Source organism: Branchiostoma belcheri, unplaced genomic scaffold, assembly GCF_001625305.1.
Source record: "Branchiostoma belcheri isolate BF01 breed outbred unplaced genomic scaffold, Haploidv18h27 scaffold51, whole genome shotgun sequence".
Classification (NCBI taxonomy): domain Eukaryota; kingdom Metazoa; phylum Chordata; class Leptocardii; order Amphioxiformes; family Branchiostomatidae; genus Branchiostoma; species Branchiostoma belcheri.
Window position 1 is genome coordinate 1,281,959 of NW_017804143.1, and position 18,710 is coordinate 1,300,668.

The 18,710-nt window shown below is 40.5% G+C and overlaps 1 protein-coding gene across 1 annotated transcript in view; it reads right to left on the bottom strand.

Annotated features, from left to right (window-relative positions):
- The window catches only part of LOC109480540 (beta-1-syntrophin-like), a 33,374-nt gene that overhangs the window by 12,593 nt on the left and 2,071 nt on the right, over positions 1–18,710 (bottom strand). Inside the window, exon 2 of the mRNA XM_019782761.1 lies at positions 3,030–3,445. Within this exon, the coding sequence (XP_019638320.1) occupies positions 3,030–3,445 (416 nt within the window). The remainder of the gene's footprint in view (positions 1–3,029; positions 3,446–18,710) is intronic.

The following is an 18,710-nucleotide window of genomic DNA, read 5'->3' on the forward strand; positions in this document are numbered from 1 at the left end:
AAGCTTCGTGTACACGTATTTGCCTTCCAGCCATGACAGGAAACACTGAAAGTCTGATGGACTCCACAGATTTCAGACCTAGACAAGGAGAAATCGTCCTCCATGCATATTCCAGGGCTTGAAATACTGGGTACATGTGCACCTTAGTGCACCCAAATTTAGGAGCTGTGCACCCAATTTTTTTCTGTGGGTGCACTGGTGCACTCAAACATTTTTGTAGGTTAACGTATGTAAAGATGTTAAATGTATACTACTGTAGTAATACAGCAAATTGTTGACATCTAAGTGTTAGAAAAACAAGAAAATCCTTGTTGTAGTATTTTTCTTTATAAATGAAACAAAATTAGTTTTTGCTAAAATTCTATATGGTGCACCCAAACAATTTTTTGTGCACCCAGAATTTTAATTTAAGTTGGGTGCACCAGTGCACATATTCCCAGAAATGAATTTCGAGCCCTGTATTCAGTCCTTGTACTGCGAACCTACTGCCGCCTGCAAATGGCAAAACCTGCCTTGCGGTCGTAAAAACAGAATGGCATGAGATACAAACAAGCACGTCCCATTTTCTGAAGGTAAAAGCGCTTTTAATTTTCTCCGGTCCGCCGTTTGACGAGTCTCGCAGTGCCACTAAGACTCGGAATGATGCACTTCAGTTGGACCTGTTCACCCCAAAAAGGGCAAAACAGTGCTGGTTGGTAGGTTAATAGACCCCTGGGCAGTTTTTATATTTTGATGCATGTTCTGTAATACTTCTCGGTGCCAGACTATGGCTTTACAACTTGATGATACAGCCGTAACAACATCATTGCGATGTGATTCGGGACTAATGTACGGCAGTCCAAATTTCCATCTTCTTTTTTTACTAGTATAGTCAGGAACTTTTATACATTTGTACAGCTTTGTTAACATTGTTGCTACCTGCATCGTCCATTTGGGAAGTTTTGTTGTTTGTAGGCCTGTTTGTGGTGTTTTACAACAACAACAAATGTTGAGAAGAAAGCCTGTTAGCCCAGTCCAGGACCTGGGCTAGCGGGCAGTACTCTCAGCTCCATATATAGAGACACTGGCGGGCCTACGGTGGCCTGGCTACCAAGCTATAGTAGTTTTCCCATGTCCCTGCCAAACAAGCCACAGAACCTTAATCGTTCCCACATGTGAAGTCTTGGCTTTGTACGTTCAGGTGAACCCCAAAGTAGGCTAACCTTGACTCGAACGTATTTTGAAAGCGTCCGGAAAACAACATTCCTGCTACCGAAGAAAAAACATCATTATCAGAGACCGCTAATACTCTAAATGTGGGGTAACGGAAAAGAGCTTTTACTTTAATCTTACATTAGCACATATTTTTCACAGAACGTGGCTGAACAGAAAAATGTTTGTCTGTGCGATCAAGATAAGCATGACGGCAAGGTCCAACTTGCAACTTCAAACTCATTTGTTTCCAACTTTCGCCTGGAGGGCTTAGATCATAACGGGCACTAGATGTAGGAAACACCATTTAAAGCCTATATGGCATGATCCAGATGAGAAAAACAGAACAATTTGTCTTCGTCCCAAGTGCTCCATACACCCTGTGACCCTGACTGACTTTGCATGATGTGGACCAGCTTTTGGGTGGGGTCACGAGATTAGGAATTCTACCCATGGCACCCCGTGACAAGTGGTGGCTATGATAGATGTTTTAGGAGCAGGGGAGCCCGTGACCTCACCAAAGCTGTTTGGGATGTGTGACGAAACCTGGCTATGCTGAAAAAGGGCAGCAAATTGACCCACTTCCTCCCAGGGCGCCATCTTTCTGGCCAAGTTGGTAGGCCATCAGGTGACCTCTCTTAGCAACAGCAACAAACTGGAGGTGTAGTCTCACAGACGTTACTTGGCATCCAATTTTTGTCTTAAACAGACCCTCTTCTGGGTTGAATAAGGAGTAGAAATTGACCCAAATACTAAAACACCCCAAGTTGCCCTGTGGAAAATGGTAACCAGGCTAGACTGGGTCTAGTCTGGCTGGATGTTGGGCGGCCGGCAATCATAAAGCGATTTACTCAGACTAGACTGAGGCCGGTAAAACACCCCTAAGCTGGCCTGGGGAGAACGGTAACCAGGCTAGACTGGGGCCAGTAAAACAACCCTAAGCCGGCCTGTTGAGAATGGTAACCAGGCTAGACTGGGGCCGGTAAAACACCCCTAAGCTGGCCTGTGGAGGCTGGTAACCAGGCTAAACTGGGGCCGGTAAAACACCCTAAGCTGGCCTGCGGAGACTGGTAACCAGGCTAGACTGGGGCCAATAAAACAACCCTAAGTCTGCCTGTAGAAACCTACTGGCATGAGTCCAGTAATCAGGCAGTCTCCACTACAAATACAGCAATAGACACGTAGATACTGGTAGCAATTTTCATGCAGTCATTTGTGAAATTGTGACTGGTGTGGACAATCCAGCCATCAAACTTTTGATGCGATGGAGAGGGTGGGAAGTTTTTTTATCAATGACAGGCTGAATTTGCCACTGGAATAATGCAAGTATCAAGATCTGTATAGTACTGTACATTAGTATACGATTGCAGAATGTCAATTAAACGTTAACCTACTGTGGTACAGACACAGAAACTGGTGTTTAATGCCAAAGGGAAGTTGTAATGGCTATAAAGATACAGATGAAGCTGGTCTGTTACGTCAAAAGGCAGTTATACCAGCTATATAGATACTGAAGCTGGTGTGTTACGCCGAAGGGCGGTTATACCGGCTTTACAGATACAGAAGCTGGTGTGTTACGCCGAAGGGCGGTTATACCAGCTATACAGATACAGGAGCTGGTGTGTTACCCCAAAGGGCAGTTATACCTGTATAGCCATTTGTTATACCGGCTGTACAGGTACTGATACAGAAGCTGGTGTGTTACTGAGCTGGCATACTGACTATACAGATACAGGTGCTGGTGTGTTATGAATGTGTCAAGACAGATTTATAATATTTTTACAGTAAAATGTTCCGTATACACAGATCTAGAGAACAACAGCTTTACTAGATCTCACCTGTTCACAGAGCCATCCCATGTGTTTAATCTCCCTGTCCCCGGCCGACCCCCTCCCGCTCACCAGCTTGCTGTTGGCCTCCGCCATGGCCGACGCCGTGAGCATTGAGGTATTGGCGTGTATCGCCGCGAACCACTGGCTCGCGCTGCTGGCGTCCTGACACCTCAGGATGCACGAGCTGCGTCCGTCGGGGGAGTGCAGCTCGAACGTGCGCTGCTCGGGATCCGGCATGGTCAGGTTGCGGGTGACGTAGCACATCTTCAGCGGGATGGTTTTCATCTCGGTAAAATTGTTCGTGGAGGCCTTGTTGTCCGCGCCGGGCTCCTTGATGACGTACGGGGACGCGTTCTCCCAGCCCACCTCCCCGATCACGGTGCTGCGTCTGAAGTACGGCGTCACTTCCCGAAGATATTTTACTGCGGAAAAAACAAGAAAGCATTTTTTCTGTTAACATTTCTTGCGGGATTCCAAACAATTCAAAACTCTAGTCAACAATTCAAACTTCAACAGTGCTGAAGTACGGCGCCACTTCCCAAAGATATTTTACTGAAAAAGAAACAAGAAAGCATTTCGCTTTTTAACACTTCTTGTGGGAGTAGCATTTAAAAACTATTAAAATTTTAACACTGCAGTTTTTTTATTTTTTTTTATTTACTTCAGAATTCACCTCAAAACAAGGCTCGTGAGAGCCACTTACGTGTTTTGGGTTACAATGATGACTGCGTGGTCAGATATTTGTTCACCCTTGATTTAAACAGTTCTGAGGAAAACTTCTTCTAGGGCACTTTGTAAATTATTTGATTAGAATTGGTTGAATACTTTACTGCAGAAGAAATAAGAAAGCATTGTCTTTTAACATTTCTTGACTGGGAGTAATAATTCAAAACTTCACTCAAAATTCAACACATCCAATAATTATAAGGATTTCATCAGGATGGAGAACGACTGAATTTTTGAAAGTTCTTTATTCCCAACCACCTGTTTATAATGCATTAGATTCACTAAATGTCTCTTCCTTATTTGGCATGGAACAATTGTACATTATAATGCAGTCAAATCTGCTAAAGAAGAACTGACCCTAAAACAACCTTGACACTTAATATCACATGTACCGTTTCCCTGATCTACAAACTAACTGTTAACAACACTACAATCGGTAAACCTTTTAATCTTCCCGCTGCCGAGTCAATATTTAAATGAGAAGTGCCTTATCATGCGAGACTATTTCCATTCTACACAGATTCGAGTCTTGATGTCTAAGACTTGTCTTCTTGTCTCTTAACCCCGTCTTGGCGTCTCCTTTCTTGTCTTTTATTCTAGTCTTTCTGTCTCCTTTCCAGTGATATCCCTCCCGTGGCTGTCTACATCGTGTGTGACCAGTCAACACAACCTATGTACCCTCCCAACAATGCCACTTACACACACACACACACACACACACACGTACACACACGCACGGCAAAGTGCAACACAAACACTGTATGTCCTACAGTAACATTTCAAACAAACTTTACACAAAGTTCACAATCTCTAATGTCACCATACTTGAAACTTGCACAATGTTAAAAAAAGTTTTTTCCTACATACAACCTTACTTCATAAGTAAAGAAGAGAAAGAAAAGACCCGCAACTACACTGTAAAGAAACACATTATTATTGACACTGTGTTGTACTTCAAATCTATGCCATGACACAAGGTATTTGTCATGCTTTCAGTAATGTTAACACCTGTAAAGCCTTGTACATCATTCTGGGTTATGGTTAGTTTACTATGTAAACAGTATAAACATGCTTCCACTTTTAGTGTGTCTATATAGTATAGGTATGCTGTACTGCCAAAAGCCTACATGTGTCATATCACCATTCACAATACTGTAAATCTCTTTATATTCGCGGTAGCAAAATTTCATGACCTGAGAAAAATGGACATGTTTGCAATACTATATATTTGCAGTGGCGGCAGGTACAGAAGAAAGTATGTCGCCAAGTTATCTGTTTGCGGTAATGATAAATTCGCGGTACAGACGTCGATAAAAGTACCGCAAAAAATTGTGACCTACAGTATGTACTATACATACATATTCAACATAAGAGAGTCAAGTAATCATGCACTACACATATTCACTACTTGGTTTTCAAACCAACAGGTTGCAAACTACTATTCTCTAGCAAGCTAACTCCTCTGGCATATTAGTCAATTTAATTGGCCAATTTCTACTATTTTCCAGCATCGTTACCCATTGGAGACTGTAGAGACTATTTCAAATCTACAGCAACTGTCTCATTAGCTGTACCTGTAATATGTTACTGCATCATAACAGATTGCCCATTAGATAGTAGAAAGTCTTCTCTATGGTCTGTTTGGCCAGGAGTCCCGCCGATCGCGTAATACGCACGGGCTTTGACACCCAGAGAGAGCGTCCAATTTGCTGGAAAAGTGCAGTTACTTGTATCATAACAGATAGCCTGTTAGGTGGGGGGAAAGTTGTTTTATCGCCGTTTGAGCTTCTCTTCGTTTCAAATTGCCAATCTGTGCGACTCCCAAAGGTGGACTCCGATCTGCTTCATGTGTCTACTCATAAGGAATACCGCTTTGAGTACAGGTATATCCATTCAGAATCATTCCCTAGCAACTTGTAAATCTTTCATCCATCTAGGTAATGCTTCCACAGAAAGTGACAATACATTGATGGACTATAGAGTGGAGCCGCAGAAAACACAGCTTATCAGCTATACCAACAGTTTGTGACATATCTGGAGGTAAAAGACGGACAAATTTAGCAATAATCATTTTCACAAAAGCTTTCGACAAATTTAAAGCTGTCCAGTGCCCAGTCATCTCAAAACTGGTCAAGGAGTAATATTGGATTCAACGCTGAATTCAGCCAAAAGGCAGTTACACCAGCTACACAGATCAAGCTGAAAGGACAAAAAGAAGTTGACAGCTAAAAAGAGAGTCCTGTACAGCATTATCAACTAACCGTAAGTGATGCAGCCTATGTGACATCTCAGAATTTACACTATTGCCTCCCGGATCCACAACTTTATGAAGGCACTGAATCATATCGCAACTTCTCCCCACTAACACGTAATACCACCAGGCAAAGCTTTGGAAACGAAGGCCATACATTACATCCAGCAATTGCTCCATAGGCACTGATCTATAGAGATGTATGGGTCTCCCCGGTTTTCTGCGCAAAGTTCCATGCATTAAGGAATCGGCTCATCAGCTGAAACCCGTAATTTCTGGTAAAACGTGGAGATTAGTCGTCGTATAATGACACTTTGGGGAGCGGGGCTGCGCATAAATAAGAGTGTGTTTGGATGCTGTAACAAGCTGGGTAAGAAATACAAATATAACAGTTTCTTTAAGTTTAACTTAAAGCTAAGCAGGGTTTAAACCTTTAGCTGACACACATTCAATCACTTAAATGCTTCAAACTCTTAAAACAGTATCACAATGTTCAATGGTAATAAAGATGTAGTGATACATTTACAACATGAATCATCATTATCATTAGCAGCATACCGGTAGCATTAATAGCATGCTGGCAGAACGTACTACTACGCTTGTATGAAACCCAAACTTTTTATCGTTGCCAGGGCCAGTATACATGGCTAGCTCCTCAACAGGACCAACCTATCACAAAGGAATTTTACCACAGACCCCCTCAGTTAGAACTTACAATGTAGAACAGTCAGGCATCTTTCATCATATACTTCTACATACAGATCAAAACACTTAAGTTTTTTTCAAGTTTTTCCATAAACCAATAGCTTAGCCATTTCAGTACAATTTACATTTAGAACACAGAGGGACAGTCTTATGCTGAGGTCACATTTCCAAACCAGGGCCCAACCGGGCTGTTTCCATTATTAACGAAAAATCAACTGTCACTTTTGAATTTATATCAATAATATACGCAAATAGTCCCCATTCTTAATCTTTTTCAACTTTCTTTGTGCTTTGTTGTCTTTTATATCATACTTTTCATGGCCCCGATTTGTAAATGTGACCTCAGCATTAGTAGAGGTGTTGATCCTTGGGGAAAGGGGGAGGGGGGCGATCCTCAAGGTCGTACAGAGCCTGACCAGCCCACTGGGCTGGATGATTAAAATCTTCTCAATTTCAGGCTTCAACAAACTTCATCCGTCTTCCGAATTTCCAGTAGAAACCGTTTCATATTAGAATCTTTCCTTTTTCCACATTTCACATGCAGTGGAAGACTCAGAGCGATCATAGAATGTTACGACTATGCCCCTCTTAAAAATTCAAACATCACAGTCAGGTGTACGCAGGCACTATATAGGTCACCGCGTTTCTAAATTTTGCACCACATGGGGAAGACATTTTCTTGTGGGGGAAAAATGAATGTAATTGCCAAACAATTCTTCTGGGATTCCCTAAATAGACCTGTAATTAATTGGCCAGAAAGTACACACAGTTGCCTATCAGTTGATTGGTTGCACTGGGGACTGCTTACCACAGAGAACTTCAATATTGTTCACAAATTGTGTTTTCTGAATTGTAACTCACAAGAATAGCCTTTAGCCTGCTAAGATAGCCTTATAATTATATCAAGGAAATGTACAGTTGTGTTCAAGTCCTCTTTAGATGCATTTAATCACATATGCACCTTGCAGGGTGGCAGATATATGCGACTTGGCAGAATACTGTTTAACTTAGTAGACGTCATTTTTCCCCGTGTTTTATGACAATTGACCTGTTTTTTTTTATTGGCCGCTGCAACAAAAATGAAAAGTAGATAGCGGGTCATACAGAAATGAGGCCAGAAGGACGATTCTTTAAGTGGAAGTTAAGACTATAACATGTACAGTATAAAAACAGTGGGTCGGGGTTAAAGCACCACTAATATAACTGACCCAGTCCAAAGGGTCTGGACCTTTTGGCCTAGCGGTTAGTGCAGTGTGTATGCAAGCTAGCTACCCAGGTTTGGCGTGGGTTGGATTCCCGGTGTCCCGGAAGCCAGGGTAGACTGTACTAGCTACTACTCCCCTCTTGTTTCAGAGACAAAGAGGAGATAGATTTGAGTGTGGGCACGTTTCGAGCGGTTGGTCTTCACGGATGATTAAAACAGAGTCACAAACCAGAAGACAGCTGTTGGCAGGAGTTAAAAGACAACCATAGCACTGCGATGTGTTTCCACCGCTGCTACTAACAGATCTAGACATGCAGACACCCCGTGGCACTATTGCATCTTTGTCTGCCAATATGACATCCGGGGCTGGAAATACTGGGTACATATGAATTTTGTGGAGTCAAAACGGGTGACTACACTCTACATAAAATGACACAGACTGTCAGAGTACTAGTGTCCAGCTTCCAGCTATGTGAGTGAGTGAGTGAGTGAGTGAGTGAGTGAGTGAGTGAGTGAGTGAGTGAGTGAGTGTGTGTGTTTGTGAGTGAGTGGCTGAGTGAGTGTGTTTGTGAGTGAGTGAGTTAGTGAGTGAGTGAATGTAAACATTCATACATTTTATGTTATAATGATACTCTCCACAAAATATATTAAGTGGGAACAGCTGTAGCTTCTGCAAGTTGACAAAATCTTGACAACCGTGGATGGATTTCCAAGCTACACCTTGACTTCAACTTGTGTTTACAAGTGGTAGTGATACATTAAGTTCCGTCATCACAAAAGTAAAGCAGAGCTACCTTACAAACCAAGCCAGATGGTGTCGGATCATCTCTCTGGTGCTTTGGAAGTTATTTCCTGAAAACTTGGGTTACGTTTGACCCCAACTTGAGGGAAGAGTCGGCGCCTTTCTCCCAGAAAGATTCCATCTGGTAAAAGTATTCCTGAGCCTTGAGGTCTGGTCTTGGTTTCTGTGTGTCTACTGGGAGAATGCTAAGTAGGGTTTCAAGCAAAAAGCCAAAAAATATTGGTCCTTTTCTCACTCAGTGTTATGAACAGAAACATCCTTGCAGATTTACTTTTGACGAATATTTCTTAACAATACACACAACAAAAATTACCTACTCCAGGGAATTTCGTGATGCACTCTGTCTCTTCATCAACCCAGTAAAATCTCCTCTTGGAGTTCTCTGATTGGTTTGTACACAATTATTGAGAGCTACAGAGAAAGCTTGTGTATAGATCAGTAACTGTTGAAGAAAACTGACAATCATTTCAATAGAGATCGTAATTTTGGGTACCTGCGGTTTGTTCTATAAGCTGTCACACACATCCATGAATGAAGCATCACTTGACGTGACAACTCTGACACCGCGGGTTGGCAGATCAATGACATAGGATTTACATCCATCCCCAGGAGCGATTCAGCTCACAAATATACACTCTTCATGCCTTAGCAGTACCTTAGTAACAGGGCTTGAAATACTGGTGCATGTGCACCTTAGTGCACCCAAAATTGGAGCTGTGCACCCAATTTTTGCAGGTATTTTTGTATTAAATGTATAATAGTATACAAGATTTTCTTGGCATCTAAGTGTCAGAAAAATAATAAAATCTTTGTTGTGGTACTTGTTTAAAATTTTGAAGTTAGCTCCCATTTCGGAGTCAAGCTCAGAAGAGCAATAAGATCTGTAATACCCTCTATATATTATAGGTTTTGTTTCATATGGTGCACCGAGAAAAGTTTTGGTGCACCTACTAGTAATTCTTTAGGTTGGGTGCACCAGTGCACCTATTCCCAAAAATGAATTTCGAGCCCTGTGTAACCCATGTTACACAACATCTCTTGCTATCAGGGGCTGATTGGCCTACCCTGTCGGTGGAAAGGAGGCTAGAACGAAACGTGATATAGTCAGGTTCTACCTCATGCATCTCAATCTGCACAGTAGATCATAATAGAGTCACTTGTGGCATTGACTCTGTATCAAACCTTTCTGGAACTGCGTCCAGCAATGTGAGGATGCTTGTAAGCTCCGGGGGCCTAACAAGATCAAAATCATTCCTACACACTGCCGAAAATCATATTGCAGCCTGCTCAATGTATATTTTACGACCGTCTCATTCTCACACAGCCTGCAGACAAGATTATCTTCTTTACACATGTGTATAGTCAATGTAATAAAAATATAACCCAACAGGTATTACCAGGGCTCTAGTCAGCACCAGTTATTCCGTCAATTGTAGGGATATTACAGCATGTGACGGAAAATAAATTTAAACCAATCTATTAACCTTGACTGACAAAAATCATGGAGGAAATTATAAAACATCCAAAGGCCCAACAACAACCACTCTCAAACCCATGATTTGCCGCTCACAAAATGTGGGAAATTACCTTTTTAAAGGCTTGAGGTTGAATATCCAAAATTTGCCTATCACCCCCTAGCTTATGAGTAATCTCCCCCTAGGTCTGATCATGAACCAGTGGACTGACGGAAAAAAAATTTGGAGCTGGCTAGATCCCTGGGTCCTAGTAATATTACATTAGCCTGAAGACACAGGTTGACACAGCTAGACTGATGTGGCTTCCTATGGCCAGATAACGTCCAGTGATATTTTATGTGAATCTTTATGGTCATGCTCTTGTAGTCTGTAGCCTAAGAAACCCGTGTACACCTCAGGCATACACGCAGTGAAGTCTGTAGCAGATTGCTGTCGTGTCAGATGTCAGGGTATGTTTTTTACGACGTTGCCTCGTGTACAATGGTGTACTACGGCATCTGTTCCTAGCCACTGCCTGTGGCAAACTCTGTGGCGTTTTGAACAGCCAAGCATAGCTAACATAGTCAGCTGCTTGTGGCTTTACACGGTGCCAGTGATTACACATAATGATAGGCTAAGGCTCTCCAATGGCAGAGTCAAGACACAAGATGTATAGCTACTAGAGACAAACTGATAATGACAGTATGTTATGTAGCGTACGGTATGTACATGTATACATTGTGGTCACGTTTGTATGTGGACATGTGTGTTTTTGTCATGTTCATACACTTGTCTTTGTCAACTACGTACATGTACCATGGCTAAATTCAGGACTTAAAGATCGTACAAAGATTTAGGTTTTGCGAACACTAAAAACTTCATATTCGGGTGACGTTCTTGAACCCTTTTCAAAAATGTGTCACTAGAAGTTTTGAAAGTGCGGCCTCAATTTAGATTAAGTAGAATAAACCTACCCATCACTATGTAAAGCAAAACGCTCCTGTGTAACCAGTCAAAATTATGCATCAACACCTCCATATGCTCAAGAGGAAACGAGGAGGAAATCTCTTAATGCTATAACACTCTTAGAATGTTGTTATGAAATTGATACAAATTCCCCAATGCTAAGATGCATTTACACCATGACCAATTATGTCCTGGGTGCAGCTTCATTCAGATATCCTGAATACCATCTGAATCTACATGAAATTCTTTTGGTTTTGTGGGCTAAAGGCCACACAGTATTGTTTATGGTGCTTTATGGTGCCCTTACCTACACTTTGGGAAATGTTTGTACTACTATGTAATCATAAACTGGTACTTACTTATATAGGACATTCAAGTAATCATAAGAGTATCCTCAAAGGAACTATACATTTAGTGACAGGGAAACAGATGACATAAATTCTCTACTAAGGCCACACCAATTTTATTTCTTGGTTAACGGATTCGCCCGCTTCATTTTTTTCTGATTTGCAAATAAAAATAAAAATTCAAAATAAACTGCAAAATGCTCATATTTTGCCCTGAACAGTTGAAAACAGTCCTTTTCATCCTAGTTGTTACAGTTATTCCATCTTTCAATGCAATGGTATCATTAAAACTTCAAAATTCACTGTTTAAATTTTGAACCAGCCTGGTATGTTGACTTCATGGCTCCTATCATGCCATTTTGGGCCATAATACGATGCCTAGGCCTGTTTTTATTTTTATTTTTTTATCGCCCGCCCGCTCCATTATTTTTGTAGAAAAATCCGTTAACCAAGAAGTTAAATTGGTATGGCCTAATATTAATCTGGATGCAGTCGTATCTTGTCATACCTCTACTCAGATAGGTCAACTCTCACAATTCTACTAGGTATGCTATACTAATGCCACCACATTAAAATAAAAATGATATTACCAAGGCCTAGTCAAGAATGTCTTTAATTTCACATAACTCATAGACAGACCAATTACATACCGCATAATTGGTACATTCTATGTGTATAGCGTAAGGTGCCTAAAACGCTAGCGTGAAGTGAGCTAAACCAGTTTACATGAATGTACACTAACAGTAACACTGTACATGATCCTATTGGAAGTGCAAATTTTAATAGACCGATGCAAAGATTTGGAAAAATAAGCTATAACAGGCTGGCAGGAGGGCCAACACTCAATATTTTATCTTCCAAATTATTTAGTAATCATTACAGTTTAAGAAAAGGATTATTACATGGTCACATGGTCTACCAGCTGTTCAAAGTGTACTTTTTTCCAAGAGTCCTCCCCTCAAAAAAATCTCCAAATTCCCAAAGAGTGGGACGGACAAAAAAAGTTAAAGATGGAGACTTGATTTATAGTGATTTATAGCAAGGATGCTTATTTTTCTTTATTAAATCTTTAATTTTTTCCTGAAAATTGAAGGTTACATGTGGGTATTTAGAGTCCTGCCTATGAGGGGGGTGGGGTGTTCATCAGTTCCCAACTTTTACTCAGTTTTAGGTTTTCTGGACTCTGTTCTTAGAGGTTATTTCGAGTCTGTATATGTATATATTATGTATCGTTATAACCGATATAACCACGCTTCGCCATAACATGCGTGGCGTGGCGGCAGCTGGCTATACCACACCGAACATCGGATATGGTCCAGCCAAGGAGGTTAAATGCAAGATTTTATACCTCCTTGGTCTAGCCAAATCAGTACTCACCACTATCTGCCAACCATCCCTATTTGATTTCTGCACACAGATGTCTAAACCTCAGGGGAGGACTTAAATCTGCTTAGCAGAGTACAGGTTAGTCATCAATTATTTTCAGGCAACGCTGATTCAATTTTCTTCAGAAGGCATAATGCATGCCGCTAAAGAACCAAAACAGACTATAGTAACTGATACAGTAATGAGTAAAATACTTGCATTGTATTGATGTAAATGATGTAATCTGCACTGCAGCCTTTTAAATGTTATAGCAGACAATAATGGCAAGGCTCTCCCCAAGCAATGAAGCAAGGGTGCACCCCTCTCCCCTAAATCCTAGTATATCTCCCAACATGTTCAAATTTAGAGTTTTCTCTTAGTATTTCCACGAAAATTCCCTGATTTTTCATCAACTGAATAGGGAGCACCTCTTCCATAAGAATTTCTGAGGAGACCCCTGAATGGCAACTAAGCATTTAATATGTCTATTTTGAAATGCACAGGGAATCTTGCCATAAAAAATATGGATGACAACGTACATGTAAGGGATACACAAACAGTCAACAACCCCCCGAGCCCCAAAAAAGTTGGGACCACCACAAGTTTTCTTCATTGTACAGTGTATTTGCATATAAAACAACGGCTTATTTGATTTCTTTGCTCAGGTATTTCAAGTGTAGGCCTGGACAAACAAGACATAAGTCACTTTGATTTAAACAGGAATTACATTTATATAGTGGGGAGCAAATTGCGAATATAAACAGCGAAACCTTTGGCACTAACGTGTAAAATCGATTGTCATATGTCATGCAAACAGATCAATGTGACACACCTTTCTAGGTAGCTAAACAAACAATTCTGTCTCAAAGCAGGGCTCGAAACCTATTTTTTTAACCTAACCAAAATTTAGGTGTACAGAAAAACATTTGGATTCACAACATAAAGTTCAGTAGAATGTCAACAAAACCAATGTATGATTACAGTTTAAATCTTTTGAAAATCGCAATGGACTCCATACCCAACTATATCATATAAGTTTACAAATAAGTAATACAACAAAGGTTTTATCTTTTTTCTACATCTAAAGAATATGCTGTATACGAGTACACAATAATAATGTAACACATTTACGTATGTGACCCTAAATATTTAGATGCACAGGGGCACCCACCCCCACCCACAGTCAAATGTTATCTAGTAGCTAGGTGCACAGCTGTCATTTTGGATACACAAAAGTGTATATGGACCTAGTATTTCTAGCCCTGTAATACTAATAGTGCAAAGTAGATATACATAAAGACAAGTCCTATAACAACTGTGCCTTTCTTGGACATACATAATGAACATATCTCTCCCTACACCAACGAGAAGTTGTGTAACCTTGTTGAGAAGCAGCCAAGCATAAGAATCCCTCGGAAAACAAACGCGATACAACCAATAACGCAACCCACTCCACACACTGTCAGTGACCCAAGGATGTTTACATTTACTGTGGGAAAAAAGCACGCCGAAAAACATTAGGCCGCCTCTAATCCTTCTAGAATTAGTAGAAAGAAATCTATAGTTAAAAGAGGAGCCGTCACAAAAGGGATAGACCCTACATACTTGCTATTTTGACACATAAAACATCAGGATAAATATGTAGACTACAAAATATGTTAAAAACAGTTGTAAGACAAATTTACAGCAAACCTTTTCATTACTCATACTGTGCTGTAATTTTTGTGTAACAACTGCAGAAGTTTGACATTTTATTGATACTACATGCTTCACCTCAGTTGTGTATGACTGCTTTACCTTTATACCTGTGAAATTAGATTGATACATTCATGTAAGTGGACAGCATTTGTAATTGTATTACCACTATACCAGTAGCTATTTATAATACAAATTGTATGTTTTGAAATTTGCCATAACCAAGCAAGTAGACCTAATATAATTCAACGCACATTCTGTTCAGTCAGGACATGTTGTTTTTGGCAAGCCACTGAATGCTGCGCATAGCTCTACATTACCAGGTAAGTTTTTCTTGGGAGCTGGCTTGTAGTGTTTAGCTACACGGGTGGGGTCATTAAGTTAACATAAATGAAACCGGGTGCATGACATGGTATTCAAATAGACAATGGAGAGGTGATAGGTCAGGGTACAGCTTGTATCAGTTCTAACACATCTGTTTACATTTTATGTCACCTTTTCATACATTTTGATGGAATTCTACCAAATACTGAAAGTATGAACACAACATATTAAAATAATGAGTTTCGCTTTACAACAAAAGCGATAATGTAGTCGTTAGAAAAAATAATACCTGTTAACCGGATAAACCTGTTTAATTGCATAGCTATAGAACAGCACATAGATACCTGTATGTAGTATACATTGGGCATTTTACCAAATCATTACATTTCAGACCCTTAGGAATTATATCAGTTGCAATGTCCAAGATCGAAATCCTAATTGCAATTCAATTTATACTCCCAGGCTAAGGCCACACCAATTTAATTTCTTGGTTAACGGATTTTTGTAGAAAAATAATGGAGCGGGCGGGCGAAAAAAAAATAAAAATAAAAACAGCCCTAGGCATCCTATTATGGCCCAAAATGGTATGATAGGAGCCATGAAGTCAACATACCAGGCTGGTTCAAAATTTAAGCAATGAATTTTGAACTTTTAATGATACCACTGCATTGAAAGATGGAATAACTTTAACTACTAGGATGAAAAGGACTGTTTTAAACTGTTCAGGGCAAAATATGAGCATTTTGCAGTTGATTCTGAATTTTTATTTTTATTTGCAAATCAGAAAAAAATGAAGCGGCGAATCCGTTAACCAAGAAATTAAATTGTTGTGGCCCTAGGAATTATCTCAGTTGCAAGGTCCAAGATCGAAATCCTAATTGCAATTCAATTTATACTCCCAGGCTAATGTATCTAATGTGTCCTAAATAAGGTCACACTAGATAGTCCTATATATAGTCTAATCAATTGTATAACATATTCCTTTTTACAGTCACCAATAAATTCTGTAATGTTTTGGTCTACAGCACAGTATGACATTATAGTGCCCCTGCTGTATTTATCTGTTACATATAAACCATATAGACATAAAACATAACCAAATCCCTTTAAAGGGTACCGTGTCAAGCTGGATGTGGTACCGTACCATCAATTTTTGACCCGACATGCTACCCTTTTATCTGAATGTCAAAAACGAAGCAAAGCTAGGTCTGATACATTGTATACCTGATGCAATAAATTTCCACTACCAGCCTTATCGTATAAACCTTTGCTGTACAGATTTTAAAGGACCTGTTAAGTTACATAAAAGAAAATCAAAGTAAATGTACAGAACCTACAATCGGAATTCGATGATTGTAATCAAGAAATAAATATGATACGAAACTAAATGATGAAAGAAGTTTGCGACTGAAATTTTGTTGATGTTTTAGTTCAGTTCATTTCATTCTGAAATATTTGTATTGAATAACACAACATTTCATAATCCAATGGCCAAGTGCATGTGACTACTGTTTATTATACTTTGGATTATAAACCAGCCTAGCATGTTGACTTGTGGCTTCTCTGGTAGGATTTGGGGCTATCACAGGATGACTAGGCCTGTTTTTTCTTGTCTTGTTTCCGCCCACCCGGTTTGATGATTTCTAAAAAATTCCGAGAACCAACAAATCAACCTGTTCTGGCCCACAGTCATACTTCTTCCATGTGTATTCTATCCCCCCTGCCCTGGGTGAGATGGTGTATATGTAAATAGCTTGCTGTGGGTCAAGGGCCCGTACTCTGTACCCAATTATCAGGAACACTACCTGCACTGTGGCCTCATTGTTCACTGTTGACACTGCCACAGAAGGCAGTGCCGTAGTCAAGACTGTTTCAAGTACGTCCAAGGCACTACGAGGTGGGCTATAGCACACAGTGTCCGTCACTTGTGTAAGCCCTTAGACTATGTAACAGAAACACGAGAGAAAGGGCCACATGGTTCTGTTTCTGTAACTTAGTGTAAGTCAAAAAATACTAGCTATGGTTTTATTCATGTTTGCAGTGTTACTAAAACAACTTTGGAACAACAACAACTGTTACAACCACAAATTCAAAACACTGTAAACACTGTAAACGTCCCTTCTATTGCAAAAATAAGTCTTCACCTAAAATCAACTCACACTGTTAGTGTTACAGTACTAACCTCAGTTTCTACAAAATGATATTCACGCATAAGCAGAAAACAAGATCGCATTTAATGCAAAACATCTATCTTCCTTATGTATCACAAGTGTGACAGATAACATAACATAACATGTCCTCCAGGAAAGAGATGTATTGACTCTCGATCGGAGAAGAGCACTCACTTCACCCTTAAGTAGCTGGAGTCCTTTCCATGTTTTGAAGAAAGAGTAGCTCTATACCCTGCTGGGAGAAAGTCACCACCCCCCCCCCAGCTCTGGCGCCGTTCCAACATTCCAAAACATACACAGGATTTTCAGATGTTCTGCTATCCTAAAGACTCAAGCGAGATGTATCAAGTTTACCCCTAATCTGTTTATATCAGACAAATGGTATGCCGGCAAGTAACACGAGTAGGAAACTTCGTTACCTCCAGATTGCTTGTCTTAGAAAAACACCTGGACAAGAAGCATTTGCTTGCCTGACTAGTGTAGCGTATTACTGAAAGGAGCATACTTGAACATTGATATGTAGGGATGGAAATATTGGGTGCAGGTACAAATTGGAGCTGTGCAGGTATTTCTGATGTCTACCTGCACCTAACCTGCACTGGTCCATGTACTGGGTATGTGCAGGTTTGTGCAGGTAAAATTGGAGCTGTGCAGGTATTTCTGATGTCTACCTGCACCTAATCTGCACTGGTACAGTGGTACATGACATTGTACTGGGTTTTTATACACAAGTGGGACATAAAGTTGCAGGGCCTATGCTTGACAGCCTTGAGGAAAGCCATGCAACCTGTTAAATAACCCAGCACACTTATCGATAGGAAATTAGAGGAACATTGCAGGATCTCATCTTGGTGTAAGTGCAAAACTGTGACGTCACGTGTTCTGCCTAAAGTCAGTTTACTGGTTATACAAAACAAACAAAACCAAAACACAGAGTGTCATTTTCCCAAGGTACTTCAACATCATCCGTCGTCCCTTTGCCTAAACATGAGTACTACCTGTATAACCTAGAATGACGTAGAATGTCCAGACTGTGCATGATGTACAAAATAACTAATAAACTGGTGGACGTACCAACCACTAAGTATCTGATAGTGATACCAGCCCAGAAAAGAACAAGAAACAGTCATGCCTTCAAATATCAGAGTTATCAACCAAGAATTGAGGTATTCAAAAACTCGTATTTTCCCAGAACTATCGTAGACTGGAACTCGTTGCCACCAAGCACAGTTTTGGCATCATCACTAGAAAACTTTAAACACCTCCTGCAATTAAATGTGCAAAGATTGAGTGTAACAAGCCGTTCGGTGTGATATAGCTAGCTGCTGCCGCGCCGCGTGCCTGCGAACCTGGTGTGTTACGCCGAAGGGCGGTTATACCGGCTATACCAATACAGATACAGAAACCTACTATCTGATGGCCTCCCACAGTTACCACCTAGGCTAGAGACCATAATAATCTGGGAAAGATAACCACCATGGTGCCAATTATGCCACATGCCTATCATTTCTGTCATTAGAGAAAGTGTAGGTAGATTATCGCATTACAAACTGGCAAATGAGCACTGGTCACTCACAGTTAGTGCTGTGTAGCCTCTACCAGGCACTGCGGATCGCTGGAAAAATAGTAGATTTTAGCAAATCGGAGCTTCTATGGATGGCCCTGGATCTTCTCTGG